An 18639-nucleotide genomic window follows, 5' to 3' on the forward strand; every position below is an offset into this window, starting at 1 on the left:
CTTTGAAAATATAGGGAGGAGGACATAGTCTTTTGCAGACACTGCCTGAGTACACTAAGTTATTCACAGAAGATAATAAGTCACTGATAAAATGGGGAAAAAGTGAGGGAGACAGGACAGAGACTTGAAGGACACCAATGTTGATGAGGAAATGGGGAGAGCTTGATACATCAACAACCACATGGATTGATCAGCCAGAGAGGAAGCTAGATATGAAGGAGCAAAGTGAGGGAGGGAAGCCAAAAGACGGGAGCTTAGAGATGAGAACCAAATACCGCAACCAGTACGAAGCTTTGGATATATCATGGGCAACTACATACGATTCTCAAAAATCTTTCAGGGATGACGACCAGAAATAAATAAGATGGAACACAATATCACCAATGGATTTCACAGAAGCCAGACCGATGATCAGAGAAAAGACTGTGAGATTAAAGGTGTCTGAGTATATGGGAGGTGAGGAGGATTCAAAGATTTGGGAAACTGTAGATGTCAAAGCAATAGCACGATAGTTAGGGGGTTAGAATGGTTATCATTCTTAAGGATGGGATGCTCTAATGTAAGCTTCTAAGAAGGAAAAGTTCTGGTTTTTAAAATGAAATGGAAAATAAGTGCAAGCATAAGTACAGGTTCAGAGGCACACTCCATAAGCCTTGCTTGTGTTTAGAGAAAGTGCTTTTCAGACAGTTCCAAAAGACATTATCGGGAAGGGCATAAGATTAGTATGAGGATCATTATGGGGTGAAGGAATGTTAGAGTCATCTAAGGTAGAGTTAGAGGAGGAATGAGAACCAAAGAAAGTTGCTCTGTCTATGGGAGAGACAGATATAGTACCGTAGAATGGAAAAGTGAAGGAAGGGTAGATTGACAGTTGTTAGCAATGCCCTTAGCTTAAGACCAGAAAGACCATTAAGTAAATGAAGAGATGTTATTGCATTTCCTCTGAATAAAGGAACACTTTCTGCCATGGACAACATACTTGCAATTGATGCAGGCAGTGATAAATGCTGAAAAGGAGTTGGAAGAAGGAGAGTTTTCCAAGTCCAATATGCCTGAACCCTTGCCTAAATGGCCTCACGACAGGAACGGATGACCCATGGATTGGAGGAAATGGTTATCTTGCTGAAATGGGATAAATACTTCCATTCCTGCAAGAATAACCTCTGCTATGAGTTTTGTATGGAAGCATCACCACATAAATGACACTAATTTACTCAAGGGAAGTATGAGAAGAATGTCCATAAGTTATTCCAGTCAGCTTTGTTGAGGTGCCAGTAGTTACACTTAGAAGGGGCTGCTGGAAGAGGAGACACTGTTAAAATAGATACATTTATGAAAATGTGGTCAGATGAACCAACTGGGTTGAGATTGTGTAGGTAAAAGGATTAGAGGTGAAAAACCAATCCAGAATATTAAAAGAGTGGTTCTACTGGTCAGGAATGTGAATGAGGTGGGTGATAATTTGCTTTAGATCACTGAGAACGGAGAACGTGATGGCTTCAATCCCCCCACTATCTGTATGGAAGTTCAACCATTTTTTATGGTGAATGGTGAAATCCCCTAGGTAGAGGATCTTGGCCTCTGGGTGAGAGGATGTTACAGCTTCATGGCAGGAGTTTAGACATTTCAAAAAAGTTGTAAAATTTGTAAAATTAAGGAAGCAGTAGCAAAAAACAGTGTAAGCTGGGAAACTGACCTTAAGCCATATAACATCAAAAATTGGGGACTCAAGTACTTGAGGCATGCAGTCACAAAAAAACAGTGTAAGCTGGGAGACTGACCTTGAGCCATATAACATCAAAGTTTGGGGACTCACGTACTTGAGGCATGCCACTATTATTGGAATAAGAAGAGACACCATCTTTGAACTGAAATCATGAGTGGATAATATAGATTGCTACAAGAAACAGGGGCTTGTGAGAACATCATAACACAGTTGGGTCTCAAAGAGAAGTAACATCAAGAGATGCTAAACAGAGGGTGTTCAACAGAAGAAAGTTTCCTAGAAAGACCATGAACCTTGCTACAATGAAGAGAAAAAAGCCAGGTCTATTAGAAGGGGGAAAGGACATGGGAGGAGCTGGTACAAATACCACTGCCTGGATCCTTCCTCTCACTGGCAGTAGAGTCAGTGAGATTCTTTGCACCCCATGATGCCAGGGGACTTGGGGCCAGAAGTCTGTTGGACTCTATCAATATTCTATCTAAAAATGACTGTGCAGACAAAGGATGGCATGAGAAGTTTTAACTATTATCCACCTAGGATTCTCAAGAACTTTGTCTGAAATTGTACACCAAATATGGCAAGCAATTGGCGATCTCTTGCTGATAGGTAATCTGCCAGTAGGTGGAATCAAACATATTTTGCCAGTTAATGGGATACAAATCAAATAATATTTTGTTTTGGAATCATAAAAATAAGCCTGGCAAATAAAAAACAGCTGAAAATATTCTGGCATATTCTGTGAAATTATATGGAAGGGTAATGATTAAGAGGGTGAAGGCATGTACAGAGCATCAAATTGGAGAAAAGCAGTGTGGTTTCAGAAGTGGTAGAGGATGTGTGGATCAGGTGTTTCCTGTGAAGACTGTGTGAGAAATACTAAAAAAAAAAAAAATTGTGTGTAGTATTTATGGATCTGGAGAAGGCATATGATAAGGCTGATAGAGATGCTTTGCAGAAGGTCTTAAGAGTACATGGTGTGGGAGATCTGGAGAAAGCATATGATAGGGTTGACAGAGATGCTTTGTGGAAGGTCTTAAGAGTATATGGTGAGGGAGGTAAGCTGTTAGAAGCAGTGAAAAGTTTTTACCAAGGATGTAAGGGAGGTGTACAGGTAGGAAGAGAGGAGAGTAATTGGTTCTCAGTGAAGGTCAGTCTGTGGCAGGGATGTGTGATGTCCCTATGGTTGTTTAATTTGTTTATGGGTGGGGTGGTTTGGGAGGTATTGCAGGAGTTTTGAAGAGAGGGGTAAGTATGTAGTCTGTTTGGGATGACAGAGGATGGGAAGTGAGTCAGTAGTTGTTCACAAATGATACAGGTCTGGTGGCTGATTCAAGAGAGAAACTGCAGAAACTGGTGACTGAGCTTGGAAAAGCATGTGAAAGGAGTGTTAAGGATAAATGTGAATAAGCGCCAGGTTATTAGGTTCAGTAGGGCTGAGGGACAAGTTAAATGGGATGTAAGTTTGAATGGGGAAAAATTAGAGGAAGTGGAGTGTTTTAGATATCTCGAAGTGGACTTAGCAGTGAATGAAACCATGGAAGTGGTAGTGAGTCAGTGTGGGGGAAGGGGAGAAGGTTTTGGGAGCAATGAAGAATGTGTGGAAGGAAAGAACATTATCGCAGAGAGCAAAAATGGTTATATTTGAAGGAATAGTAGTTCCAACAATATCATGTGGTTGTGAGGTATGGGCTACAGATATGGTTGTAAAGAGGAGTTTTGATGTGTTGGAAATGAACTATTTGAGGTGGTTTGATCAAGTAAGTAATGAAAGGGTGAAAGAGATGTGTGGAAATAAAGAGTGGGTGGTTGAGAGAGCAGAAGAGGGTGTGCGGAAAAGGTCTGAATGTATGGGGAGAATGAGTGAGGAAAGATGGACAAAGAGGATATATGTGTTAGAGGTGGGGGGAACAAGGAGAAGCGGGAGCCCAAATTGGAGGTGGAAAGATGGAGTGAAAAAGATTTTGAACAATTGGGGCTAGAACATATAGGAGGGTGAGAGGAGTGCAAGGAATAGAGTGAATTGGAATGATTTGGTATACTGGGGTCGAGCTGCTGTCAATGGACTGAACAAGGGCATGTGAAATGTCTGGGGTAAACCATGGAAAGGTCTGTGGAGCCTGGATGTGAATAGGGAGTTGTAATTTCTGTGCATTACACATGACGGCTAGACACTGAGTATGAACGAATGTGGCCTTTTTTGTCTGTTTTCCTGGCGCTGCATCCCTGAAACAGGGGGTAGCAATGCTGTTTCCTATGGGACAGGGCAGCGCTAGGAATGGATGAAGGCAAGCAAGTATGAACATGCACTTGTGTATATATATATATGTCTGTGTATGTGTACATATATACAGGTACACCACTGATTTTCCGGCACTCTTGGTTCCAAAGCCTTGCCACATTAACCATTTTGCCAGACCAACTGTGGTCACGTAATAATAATTCATCAACACACCTCTAACCAACTAATCGTACATCTCCCTTGTGTCTATAGTATACCATGGACCACTAGAAATTTAAATTAAACAAATATTAAATGTCTGAGAACTCTAAGATGGTAAGTCTGTCCTTAGATTATTTGAATCCTGTGGGGTCTTCTTTGTCTTCTGTTGTTAGTGTTTTCCTAGGTGTGCATTGACAGAATAATGCAGTTTCGTCTGCATTATACACCTGCACAAGAGTGAGATGCTTGTCAGCTACGAGTCTCACAAATATGTCCACATACTCGGCAGCTCCTTCGTGGTTTGCAAACCGCTTTTCTCAGCACACTTTATTCATGGAAATTCCATGACACTTCTTGAATCTTTGAAGCTATCCTTCACTATAGTCACGCTCACATTGTATTTTAAGTTCTTTACGGAAAAACTTAGTTTGGTCCATTACCATGCTACCTGACAAGTCCACTCCATCACTCCGACACTGTCAAAACCATTTCATCATCACCCAATCGTACTCAGTACTCTTACTATCTTCATAGTTTTCCTAATCATCATTAGTTTCTTGGAATCACTGTCTGCATAGAATTTCATTATTTTTCTCTCTTTGCTTCTTTATATCACAAACAGTTGATGAACCAATACTGTAGATGTCATACAGCTTACGCACCAAAACACCACAGTCCATTTTTTTCAATAGTTCTACTTTATCTTGGATAAATATGGACTGATGTTTGTTTACGTTTGACACCACGACTGACACTCATATATCTTAGAAGCAAAAGCTAGGATTAAATTTAAGCAAAATAAGCTAGAATCTCACAGAAATGCAGTATCACCACCAACAAGTGCAGTGTAAAGAATGTAAATAAGTGCGCCCTACACACAATGCCATCTGTGGCCACCCAGAACTAATCTGATGGCCACGGTAATTTCAAGTTCCCTCATGCAATTTTGTCTGGACTAAAGGAGGTGCCGAACCTGTATATGTATATGTTGTTATATATGTATATGTGCATGTATGGATGTTTATGTTTATATGTGTGTATATGTATGGATGCGCCATTCTTCGTCTGTTTTCTGGTGTTACCTCGCTCACGCAGGAAACGGCAATCAAGTATGATTAATAAACATAAAAAAAAAAAAAAAAATTTCTATCTATTTATTTTGCTTTGTTGCTGTCTCCCGCGTTTGCGAGGTAGCGCAAGGAAACAGACGAAAGAAATGGCCCAACCCACCCCCATACACAATGTATATACATACACATCCACACACGCAAATATACATACCTATACATCTCAATGTACACATATATATACACACACAGACACATACATATATAACCATGCACACAATTCACACTGTCTGCCTTTATTCATTCCCATCGCCACCTCGCCACACATGGAATACCATCCCCCTCCCCCCTCATGTGTGCGAGGTAGCACTAGGAAAAGACAACAAAAGCCCCATTTGTTCACACTCAGTCTCTAGCTGTCATGCAATAATGCCCGAAACCACAGCTCCCTTTCCACATCCAGGCCCCACACAGCTTTCCATGGTTTACCCCAGACGCTTCACATGCCCTGATTCAATCCACTGACAGCATGTCAACCCCGGTATACCACATTGATCCAATTCACTCTATTCCTTGCCCGCCTTTCACCCTCCTGCATGTTCAGGCCCCGATCACACAAAATCTTTTTCACTCCATCTTTCCACCTCCAATTTGGTCTCCCACTTCTCCTCGTTCCCTCCACCTCCAACACATATATCCTCTTGGTCAATCTTTCCTCACTCACTCTCTCCATGTGCCCAAACCATTTCAAAACACCCTCTTCTGCTCTCTCAACCACGCTCTTTTTATTTCCACACATCTCTCTTACCCTTACATTACTTACTCGATCAAACAACCTCACACCACACATTGTCCTCAAACATCTCATTTCCAGCACATCCACCCTCCTGCACACAACTCTATCCATAGCCCACGCCTCGCAACCATACAACATTGTTGGAACCACTATTCCTTCAAACATACCCATTTTTGATTTCCGAGATAATGTTCTCAACTTCCACACATTCTTCAAGGCTCCCAGGATTTTCGCCCCCTCCCCCACCCTATGATTCACTTCCGCTTTCATGGTTCCATCCGCTGCCAGATCCACTCCCAGATATCTAAAACACTTTACTTCCTCCAGTTTTTCTCCATTCAAACTTACCTCCCAATTGACTTGACCCTCAACCCTACTGTACCTAATAACCTTGCTCTTATTCACATTTACTCTTAACTTTCTTCTTTCACACACTTTACCAAACTCAGTCACCAGCTTCTGCAGTTTCTCACATGAATCAGCCACCAGCGCTGTATCATCAGCAAACAACAACTGACTCACTTCCCAAGCTCTCTCATCCACAACAGACTTCATACTTGCCCCTCTTTCCAAAACTCTTGCATTTACCTCCCTAACAACCCCATCCATAAACAAATTAAACAACCATGGAGACATCACACACCCCTGCCGCAAACCTACATTCACTGAGAACCAATCACTTTCCTCTCTTCCTACACCTACCTTACATCCTCGATAAAAACTTTTCACTGCTTCTAACAACTTGCCTCCCACACCATATATTCTTAATACCTTCCACAGAGCATCTCTATCAACTCTATCATATGCTTTCTCCAGATCCATAAATGCTACATACAAATCCATTTGCTTTTCTAAGTATTTCTCACATACATTCTTCAAAGCAAACACCTGATCCACACATCCTCTACCACTTCTGAAACCACATTGCTCTTCCCCAATCTGATGCTCAGTACATGCCTTCACCCTCTCAATCAATACCCTCCCATATAATTTACCAGGAATACTCAGCAAGCTTATACCTCTGTAAATTGAGCACTCACTCTTATCCCCTTTGCCTTTGTACAATGGCACTATGCACGCATTCCGCCAATCCTCAGGCACCTCACCATGAGTCATACATACATTAAATAACCTTACCAACCAGTCAACAATACAGTCATCCCCTTTTTTAATAAATTCCACTGCAATACCATCCAAACCTGCTGCCTTGCCGGCTTTCATCTTCTGCAAAGCTTTTACTGCCTCTTCTCTGTTTACCAAATCATTTTCCCTAACCCTCTCACTTTGCACACCACCTCGACCAAAACACCCTATATCTGCCACTCTATCATCAAACACATTCAACAAACCTTCAAAATACTCACTCCATCTCCTTCTCACATCACCACTACTTGTTATCACCTCCCCAATTGCGCCCTTCACTGAAGTTCCCATTTGCTCCCTTGTCTTACGCACTTTATTTACCTCCTTCCAGAACATCTTTTTATTCTCCCTAAAATTTAATGATACTCTCTCACCCCAACTCTCATTTGCCCTCTTTTTCACCTCTTGCACCTTTCTCTTGACCTCCTGTCTCTTTCTTTTATACATCTCCCACTCAACTGCATTTTTTCCCTGCAAAAATCGTCCAAATGCCTCTCTCTTCTCTTTCACTAATAATCTAACTTCTTCATCCCACCACTCACTACCCTTTCTAATCAACCCACCTCCCACTCTTCTCATGCCACAAGCATCTTTTGTGCAATCCATCACTGATTCCCTAAATACATCCCATTCCTCCCCCACTCCCCTTACTTCCATTGTTCTCATCTTTTTCCATTCTGTACTCAGTCTCTCCTAGTACTTCCTCACACAAGTCTCCTTCCCAAGCTCACTTACTCTCACCACCCTCTTCACCCCAACATTCACCTTAGCCTCCACAAGATAATGATCAGACATCCCTCCAGTTGCACCTCTCAGCACATTAACATCCAAAAGTCTCTCTTTCGCGTGCCTGTCAATTAACACATAATCCTATAACGCTCTCCGGCCATCTCTCCTACTTACATACAAAAGAAATTATTTTGCATATAAAAACATAAAGGTAAAAGATTTTACTTTTCACAAGTCACAAGAATGAAGGAAAGGAATCCAAAATCAATATGTGTCCTACTTAAACGTCACAAGCTAAAACACCCTTCAGTCAGGGATGAGTGTACGGTATCTACTAATTCAAATCATATTTGCTCAACATTTAGTGCAGTACTGTTTTTACAGAAAAATAAGCTCAGAAGAATGTTTATTAACTTGCACAAATAAAAGTTCCTTTTCCTCTTATATCACAAAATTCTAAATATTTGTTTACCAGGGAAATTCACTCGAGTGGATGAGATATGGGATCCAAATGATCCAAAAAATCAGTACTTCAGTGTAGTTCTTACTCCATAACAAGAACCCAATTTTTACACATTATAATATCTGAATCTGTGCAACAGAATAACATGAAAAGCATTCAACTTGTCATTACATATCTAGTAAACATTCTTGCATTTCTAGATTCTGCCTGCTTGTGGTAATGCAGTGAATGAAAAGCCACTTCAGCTAAGTCCTATCATCAAAGTTCAATCTCACTAAACTTTTCACTCCAAAGGAAACCATCCTTTCCTTGCTACTGATGGTTGTGTAATCTTACAGCCACAGGAGCCCCTGGAAAAGGGTTCTAAGGATCATAAAATAAAACAATCATAACAATACACATACCTTCCTCAGAAAACCAAATGCTTGTCCAAACTTGACACACTGATGGACATGTCTTGATATCCATTCTGGAAGAGCTTGAATGGATGATAGACGACAGTAACGATGATCTAACAGGAGGATGCTGGCATAGTCGTTTCTTGAAAAGGTAAGATAAATTATTTTTCATTAAGTGAAAGTTGTGTTAAATATAAAAATACTACCTACAAACACAACTGATATGAATCAAAGCAAGGATTAAACTGTTTTCATCTCTGAAACTTGTTATTACAAAACTAGAGGCAGAAAAGGAAATCAATAAAATGTCTCACAGAAAAGCTGTGACAGTATGAGAGAGAAAAGACTGCAGGAATGATGAAAATAAAAAGGAAAAAGTTGGAAAAGACAAACAAATATTTCCAAATGTAGCAAGCATTAATATCAAAGAAACTGACATACAAATGCTTCTGCAAATATGTACTACAGTTACACCACCAATTTTCCAGCATTCTTGGCTCCAAAGCCTTGTCATATTAACCATTTTGCCGGACCACCCTTGGTCACATTATAATAATTCATCAACACAATTCTAACCCACTAATCATAAATCTCCCATGTGTCTAAAGTATACCATGGACTGCTAGGAATCTAAATCAAACAAATATTATATGTTTGAGCACCCTAAGATGGCAAGTCTGTTCTTAGATTGTCTGAATCCTGTGGGGTCTTCTTCGTCTTCTGTTGTAAGTGTTTTCCTAGGTGTGCATCACCTGAATAATGCAGTTTGGTCTGCATTATACACCTGCTCAGGACTGAACTGCTCATCAGCTATGAGTTTCACAAATTAGTCCACATACTTGGCAGCTTCTTCGTGGTTTGCAGATCGCTCTTCTCTGCACACTTTATTCATGGAAATTCCATGACGCTTCTTGAATCTTTGAAGCCATCCTTCACTATGGTCATGCTCATGTTGTAATTTAAGCTCTTTATAGGACAACTTAGTTGGTCCATTATCATGCTACCTGACAAGTCCACTCCATCACTCCGATGCTGTTGAAACCATTTCATCATCACTCAATCGTGCTCAGTACTCTTACCATCTTTCATAGTTTTTCTAATCATCATTTGCTTCTTGGAATTGCTGTCTGCATAGAATTTCAATATTTTCTCCATTTGCTTCTTTATATCATAAACAGTTGATGAACCAATACTGTATATGTCACAACCTACACACCGAAACACCATGGTCCATTTTTTCATCAGATCTATTTTATCTTTGATCGATATGGACTGGTGTTTAAGTTTGACACCACGACTGACACTCTCATATGTCTTATAAGCAATAGCAAGGGTTAAATTTAAGCAAAATAAGCTAAGAATCTCACAGAATTGCAGTATCACCACCAACAAGTGATGGTCGCGGCAGTTTCAAGTTCCCTCACATAATCTTGTCCAGACTAAAGGAGGTGCCGAACCATCAGTTGCCGGAAATTCGATGTTGTACCTGTAGTATTCAAATATCATATCCTTATCATTATACTTGATTGCCATTTCCTGCATCAGTTGGTAGCACTAGGAAACAGACAAAGACAGACCCATCCACTCATATACACATAAATACACACATACATGTACACACACACACACACACACACACACACATCCGCAGTGCTCATCCTCCTCGAAGGCTCAGATTGAGGTGTCTAAATATGTATGGATGTAACCAAGATGAGAAAAAAGGAGAGATAGGTAGTATGTTTGAGGAAAGGAACCTGAATGCGTTGGCTCTGAGTGAAATGAAGCTCAAGGGTGAAGGGGAGGAGTGGTTTAGGAATGTCTTGGGAGTACAGTCAGGGGTTGGTGAGAGGACAAGAGCAAGGGAAGGAGTAGCTCTACTCCTGAAACAGAAGTGGTGGGAGTATGTGATAAGAGTGTAAGCTAAATTGATATGGGTAAATCTGAAAGTGGATTGAGAGAGATGGGTGATTATTGGTGCATATGCACCTGGGCATAAGAAGAAAGATCATGAGAGGCAAGTGTTTTGGGAGCAGCTGAGTGAGTGTGTTAGTAGTTTTGATGCATGAGACCACGTTATAGTGATGGGTGACTTGAATACAAAGCTGAGTAATATAGCAGTTGAGGGAATAATTGGTGTATATGGGATGTTCAGTGTTGTAAATGGAAATGGTGAAGAGCTTGCAGATTTGTGCGCTGAAAAAGGACTGGTGATTGGGAATACCTAGTTTAAAGAGATATACATAGGTATACATATGTAAGTAGGAGAGATGGCCAGAGAGCGTTATTGGATTACGTGTTAATTGACAGGCGCGCGAAAGAGAGACTTTTGCATCTTAATGTGCTGAGACGTGTAACTGGAGGGATGTCTGATCATTATCTTGTGGAGGCAAAGGTGAAGATTTGTAGAGGTTTTCAGAAAAGAAGAGAGAATGTTGGGGTGAAGAGAGTGGTGAGAGTAAGTGAGCTTGGGAAGGAGACTCGTGGGAGGAAGTACCAAGAGAGACTGAGTACAGAATGGAAAAAGGTGAGAACAAAGGACATAAGGGGAGTGGGAGAGGAATGTGATGTATTTAGGGAGGTAGTGATGGCTTGTGCAAAAGATGCTTGTGGCATGAGAAGCATGGGAGGTGGGCAGATTAGAAAGGGTAGTGAGTGGTGGGGTGAAGAAGTAAGATTATCAGTGAAAGAGAAGAGAGAGGCATTTGGATGATTTTTTGCAAGGAAATAATGCAAATGACTGAGAGATATATAAAAAAAAGAGGCAGGAGGTCAAGAGAAAAATGCAAGAGGTGAAAAAGAAGGCAAAGGAGGGTTGGGGTGAGAGAGTATCATCAAATTTTAGGGAGAATAAAAAGATGCTTTGGAAGGAGGTAAATAGGTAAATAAAGTGCGTAAGACAAGGGAACAAATGGAAACATCAGTGAAGGGGGTTAATGAGGAGGTGATAACGAGTAATGATGATGTGAGAAGGAGATGGAGTGAGTATTTTGAAGGTTTGTTGAATGTGTTTGATGACAAAGTGGCACATATAGGGTGTTTTGGTCGAGGTGGTGTGCAAAGTGAGAGGGTTAGGGAGAATGATTTGGTAAACAGAGAAGAGGTAGTAAAAGCTTTGCAGAAGATGAAAGCCGGCAAGGCAGCGGGTTTGGATGGTATTGCAGTGGAATTTATTAAAAAAGGGGATGACTGTATTGTTGACTGGTTGGTAAGGTTATTTAATATATGTATGACTCATGGTGAGGTGCCTGAGGATTGGCAGAATGCTTGCATAGTGCCATTGTACAAAGGCAAAGGGGATAAAGGTGAGTGCTCAAATGACAGAGGTATAAGTTTGTTGAGTATTCCTGGGAAATTATATGGGAGAGTATTGATTGAGAGGGTGAAGGCATGTACAGAGCATCAGATTGGGGAAGAGCAGTGTGGATTCAGAGGTGGTAGAGGAAGCGTGGATCAGGTGTTTGCTTTGAAAAATGGATGTGAGAAATACTTAGAAAAGCAAATGGATTTCTATGCAGCATTTATGGATCTGGAGAAGGCATATGACAGAGGTGATAGAGATGCTCTGTGGAAGGTATGAAGAATATATGGTGTAGGAGGCAAGTTGTTAGAAGCAGTGAAATGTTTTTATCAAGGATGTAAGTTATGTGTGCATGTAGGAAGAGAGGAAAGTGATTGGTGCGTGATGTCTCCATGGATGTTTAATTTGTTTATGGATGGGGATGTCAGGGAGGTGAATGCAAGAGTTTTGGAGAGAGGGGCAAGTATGCAGTCTGTTGTTGATGAGAGGGCTTGGGAAGTGAGTTAGTTGTTGTTCGCTAATGATACAGCACTGGTGAAAGATTCGGGTGAGAAATTGCAAAAGCTGGTGACTGAGTGTGGTAAAGTGTGTGAAAGAAGAAAGCCGAGAGTAAATGTGAATAAGAGAAGGTTATTAGGTTCAGGAGGGTTGAAGGACAAGTAAATTGGGAAGTAAGTTTGAATGGAGAAAGACTCGAGGAAGTGAAGTGTTCTAGATATCTGGAAGTGGATTTAACAGCGGATGGAACTATGGAAGCAGAAGTGAGTCACAGGGTGGGGGAGGGGGCGAAGGTTCTGGGAGCATTGAAGAATGTTTTCTCGTAGAGCAAAAATGGGTATGTTTGAAGGAATAGTTGTTCCAACAATGTTATATGGTTGTGAGGCATGGGATACAGATAAGGTTGTGTGGAGGAGGGTGGATGTGTTGGAAAAGAGATGTTTGAGGACAATATGTGGTTTGAGGTGATTTGATCAAGTAAGTAATGAAAGGGTACGAGAGATGTGTGGTAACAAAAAGAGTGTGGTTGAGAGAGCAGAAGAGGGTGTTTTGAAATGGTTTGGTCACATGGAGAATGAGAGAGGAAAGATTGACAAGGAGGATATATGTGTCAGAGGTGGAAGGAACGAGGAGAAGTGGGAGACCAAATTGGAGGTGGAAGGATGGAGCAAAAAAGATTTTGAGTGACTGAGTGACTGGGGCCTGAACATAGAGGAGGGTGAAAGGCGTGCAAGGAATTGAGTAAATTGGAATGATTTGGTATACCAGGGTTGATGTGCTGTCAATAGTTTGAACAAGGGCATGTGAAGTGTCTGGGGTAAACTATGGAAAGTTCTGTGGGGCCTGGATGTGGAAAGGGAGCTGTGGTTTTGGTGCATTACACATGACAATTAGAGACTGCGTGTGAACAAATGTGGCCTTTGTTGTCTTTTCCTAGCTCTATTCGTGCGCACGCCAAGGGAGGTGGGTGCCATTTCATGTGTGGCAGGGTGGCAGCAGGAATGGATGAAGGCAGCATCTATGAATATGTTCATGTATGTATATGTCTGTGTATGTATATGTATGTATACATTGAAATGTATAGGTATGTATATGTGTGTGTGTGGGCATCTATGTATATGCATGTGTATATTGATGAGTTGGGCCATTCTTTCATCTGTTTCCTTGTGCTACCTGACTAACATGGGAGACAGCGACAAAGTATAATAAATACAAAATAAAATATATATATTTATCTATTTATTCTATTATACTTAATCACTGTTTCCCACATCAGCAAAGTAGCGCCTGGAAACAGAAGAATGGCCCATCCACTCATATACACATATACATACATAAACATCCATACACACACATATACATATACACATAAACATACATATAGATACACATACACAGACATATACATACATACACGCGTACATTTTCATATTCACTTGCCTTCATCCACTCCTAGCGCTACCCAACCCCACAGGAAACAGAATCGCTACCCCTGCTTCAGCAAGGTAATGCCAGGAAAACAGACTAAAAAAGGCCACATTTGTTCACACTCAGTCTCTAGCTGTCATGTGTAATGTACTGAAATCACAGCACCCTACCCACATCCACGCCTCACAGAACTTTCCATTGTTTACCCCGGATGTTTCACATGCCCTGGTTCAATCCACTGACAGCACGTCGACCCCAGTGCACCACATCATTCCAATTCACTCTATTCCTTCAATGGCTCTAACCCTCATGTATGTTCTGGCTCTGATCACTCACAATCTTTTTCACTCCATCCTTCCACCTAAAAGTTGGTATCCCACTTCATGTTTCCTCCACTTCTGACACATATATCCTCTTTATCAACCTTTCCTCACTCATTCTCTCCATATGTACAAACCATTTCAACACACTCCTGCTTCTCCTTGCTTCCTCCACCTCAGACATATATGTCTTCTTTGTCAATCTTTCCTCACTAATTCTCTCCATCTGTCCAAGCCATTTTAACACACCCTCTTCTGCTCTCCCAACCATACTCTTTTTATTTCCACACATCTCTCTTACTTATGCAATCAAACCACCTTACACCACATATTGTCCTCAAACATTTCATTTCCAACACATCCACCATCTTCCATACAACCATATCTATGGCTCATGCCTCGCAACCATATAACATTGTTGGAACTACTATTTCTTCAAACATACCCATTTTGCTCTCCAAGATAACATTCTCACCTTCCATACATTCTTCAACACTCCCAGAACCTTGACCCCCTCCCCATCCTGTGACTCACTTCCGCTTTCATGGTTCCATTTGCTGCTAAATCCACTCCCAGATATCTAAAACACTTCATTTCCCCCCAGTTTTTCTCTATTCAAACTCACCTCCCAGTTGACTTGTCCCACAACCCTACTGAACCCAATAACCTTGCTCTTATTCACATTTACTCTCAGCTTTCTTCTTTCACACACTTTACCAAACTCAGTCACCAGCTTCTGCAGTTTCTGACCTGAATCAGCCACCAGTGCTGTATCATCAGCGAACAACAACTGACTCACTTCCCAAACCCTCTCATCCACAACAAACTGCATACTTGCCCCTCTCTCCAAAACTCTTGCATTTATCTCCCTAACCACCCCATCCATAAACAAATCAAACAACCATGGGGACATCACACACTGCTGCCACAAACCAACATTCATTGAGAAGCAATCACTCTCCTCTCTTCCTACTCGTACATATGCCTTACATCCTTGGTAAAATCTTTTCATTGCTTCTAGCAACTTACCTACCACAACATATACTCTTAATACCTTACACAAAGCATCTCTAACAACTCTTTCATATGCCTTCTTCAGATCCATAAATGCTGCATACAAATCCATCTGTTTTTTAAGTATTTCTCACATACATTCTTCAAAGCAAACACTTGATACACACAACCCCTACCATTTTTGAAACCACAATGCTCTTCCCCAGTCTGATGCCCTATACATGCTTTCACCTTCTCAATCAATACCATCCCATATAATTTCCCAGGAATACTCAACAAACCTATGCCTCTGTAGTTTGAACACTCACTCTTATCCCCCTTTCCTTTGCGCAATGGCACTATGCATGCATTCCACCAATCCTCAGGCACTTCAACAAGGTCCATACATACACTGAATATCCCTACCAACAAATCAACAACACAGTTACCCCTTTTTTAATAAATTCCACTGCAATACCATCCAAACCTGCCGTCTTTCTGGATTTCATCTTCTGCAAAGCTTTCACTTCCTCTTCTCTCTTCACCAAATCCTTCTCCCTGACACTCTCACTTTGTACACCAACCCAACCAAAACACCCTATATCTGCCACTCTATCATCAAACACATTCAACAAACCTTCAAAATACTCCCTCTATCACTATCTGTTATCACTTCCCCACTTGCTCCCTTCACTGATGTTCCCATTTGTTCTCTTGTCTTATGCACATTATTTACCTCCTTCCAAAACATCTTTTATTCTTCCCTAAAATATAATGATACTCTCTCACCCAAACTCTCAATTGCCCTCTTTTTCAATTCTTGCACCTTTCTCTTGAAACCCTGCTGCTTTTTATTATATTTCTCCCAGTCATTTGCACTCCTTCCCTGCAAATATCATCCAAACACCTCTCTTTTCTCTTTCACAAACAATCTTACTTCTTCATCCCACCACTTACTACCCTTTCTAATCTGCCCACCTCCCACCTTTCTCATACCACATGCATCTTTTGCACAAGCCATCACTGCTTCCCTAAATACATCCCATTCCTCATCCACTCCCCTCAAATCATTTGGTTTCACCTTTTGCCATTCTACACCTAATCTTTCCCGATACTTCCTCACACAAGTCTCCTTTCCAAGCTCACTTACTCTCACCATTCTCTTCTCCCAACGTTCTCTCTTCTTTTCTGAAAGCCTCAACATATCTTCACCTTCACTTCCACCAGACAGTAATCAGACATTCCTCCAGCTGCCTCTCTCAGCACATCAACATCTAAAAGTCTCTCTTTACACACCTATCAATTAACATGTAGTCCAATAATGCCCTTTGACCATCTCTCCTACTCACATTCATATACTTATGTATATCTCTCTTTTTAAATAAGGTATTCCCAATCACCAGTCCTTTTTTTCAGCACACAAATCCACAAGCTCTTCACCATTTCCATTTACAACACTGAACATCCCATGTACACCAATCATACCCTCAACTGCCACATTACGGACCTTTGCATTCATATCACCCATCACTGTAATCTGGTCTTGTGCATTAAAGCTGCTAATACACTCACTCAACTGCTCTCAAAACAGTTGCCTCTCATGATCTTTCTTCTCATGACCAAGTGCACAGGCACCAGTAAGCACCCATCTCTCTCCATTCACTTTCATTTTTACCCACAACAATCTAGAATTTACTTTCTTACACTCTATCACATACTCCCACTCTATCACATACTCCTGCTTCAAGAGCACTGCCACTCCTTCCTTAGCTCCTGTCCCCTCACCAACCCGTGACTTTACTTCCAAGACTTTCCCAAACCACTCTTCCCCTTTGCCCTCAAGTGTCGTTTCAATCAGAGCCAGAGCATTCAGGTTTCTTTCCTCAAACATACTACCTATCTCTCCTTCCTTCTTATCTTGGCTACATCTACACATTCAGACACCCCAATCTGAGCCCTCGAGGAGGATGAGCACTCCCCACTGGACTCCTTCTTCTGTTCCCTTTTTAGAAATTCAAATACAAATATATAACTTTCTGAAGAGTTCCTGATTAAGACATTGTTTATAGTATTGTTATTTCTGAAGGCTACATTTACACTGAAGGATCTAAGCAACCTGGGAAGTAATGTAAAATTATCACTAAATGGGAGAACTAGAGAATTCTTGGTATCAAAGGGAGGTTTGTGTGAGTCGTTTGTTGTTCGTCAATGAAAGAGCTATGGTGGCTGACTCGAATGAGAAACAGCAGAAGTTGGTGGCTGAGTTTGGAACAGTGTGCGAAAGGAGAAAGTTGAGAGTAAATGTGAATAAGAACAAGGTTATTAGGTTCAGTAGGATTGAGGGACAAGATAATTGGGATATAAGTGTATATATGTATATGTCTGTTTATGTATATATATATGCATAGGTACATATATGTGCATATGGACGTGTATGTGGGTGTGGTTGGGCAATTCTTTCGTCTATTTCCGTGCGCTACCTCGCTAACGCAGGAGACAGCGAAAAAGTATAATAATAAAAAAAAAGTTTAAATTGAGAAAAACTTGAGGATGTGAAGTGTTTAGGATATCTAGGAGTGAACTTAGCAGCGAATGAAACCATGGAAGTGGATGTGAGTCACAGGGTGGGGCAGAATGCAAAGGTTCTGGGAGTGATGAAGAAAGGTGGAAGGAGAGAACGTTATTGTGGAGAGCAAAAATGGGTATGTTCGAAGGAACAGGAGTTTCAACACTGTTATACTGTTGCGAGGCATGGGTTATAGATAGGGTTGTACGGAGGAGGGTGGATGTGTTGGAAATGAAATGTCTGAGGACAATACGTGGTGTGAGGTGGCCTGATCAAGTAAGTAATGAAAGGGTAAGAGAGATGTGTGGAAATAAGAGTCTGCTTGAGAAAGCAGAAGAGGATATGTTGAAGTGGTTTGAACATATGGAAAGAATGAGTGAGGAAAGATTGACAAAGAGGATTTACATTTCAGAGGTGGAGGGAACAAGGAAAAGCAGGAGAGTAAATTGAAGGTGGAAGGATGGAGTGAAAAAGATTCTGAGCAATCAGGACCTGAACATGCAGGAGGGTGAGAGGCGCGCAAGAAAGAGTGAATTGGAACGATGTGGTATACCAGGATCGATGAGCTGATAATGGACTGAACCAGGGCATGTGAAACGTTTGGGGTAAGCCATAGAGAAGTCTGTGGGGCCTGGAAGTGGTTGGGGAGCTGTGGTGTCAGTGAATTACACATGAAAGCTAGAGACTGCGTGTAAATGAACGTGGCCTTTTTTGTCTGTTTTCCTGGCACTACTTCACTGAAGTAGGGGGTGGCGACTCTATTTCCTGTGGGGT

At 41.2% G+C, this 18639-nt stretch overlaps 1 protein-coding gene across 5 annotated transcripts in view; it reads right to left on the reverse strand.

Annotated features, from left to right (window-relative positions):
• Window positions 1-18639, reverse strand: part of LOC139749438 (ATP-dependent DNA helicase DDX11) — a 163226-nt gene that overhangs the window by 12929 nt on the left and 131658 nt on the right. For all 5 annotated transcript variants that reach the window (XM_071663301.1, XM_071663297.1, XM_071663300.1 and 2 more), the window contains exon 20: window positions 8769-8904. In XM_071663301.1, the coding sequence (XP_071519402.1) occupies window positions 8769-8904 (136 nt within the window). The remainder of the gene's footprint in view (window positions 1-8768; window positions 8905-18639) is intronic.

This window comes from Panulirus ornatus, chromosome 7, assembly GCF_036320965.1.
Source record: "Panulirus ornatus isolate Po-2019 chromosome 7, ASM3632096v1, whole genome shotgun sequence".
Taxonomy (NCBI): domain Eukaryota; kingdom Metazoa; phylum Arthropoda; class Malacostraca; order Decapoda; family Palinuridae; genus Panulirus; species Panulirus ornatus.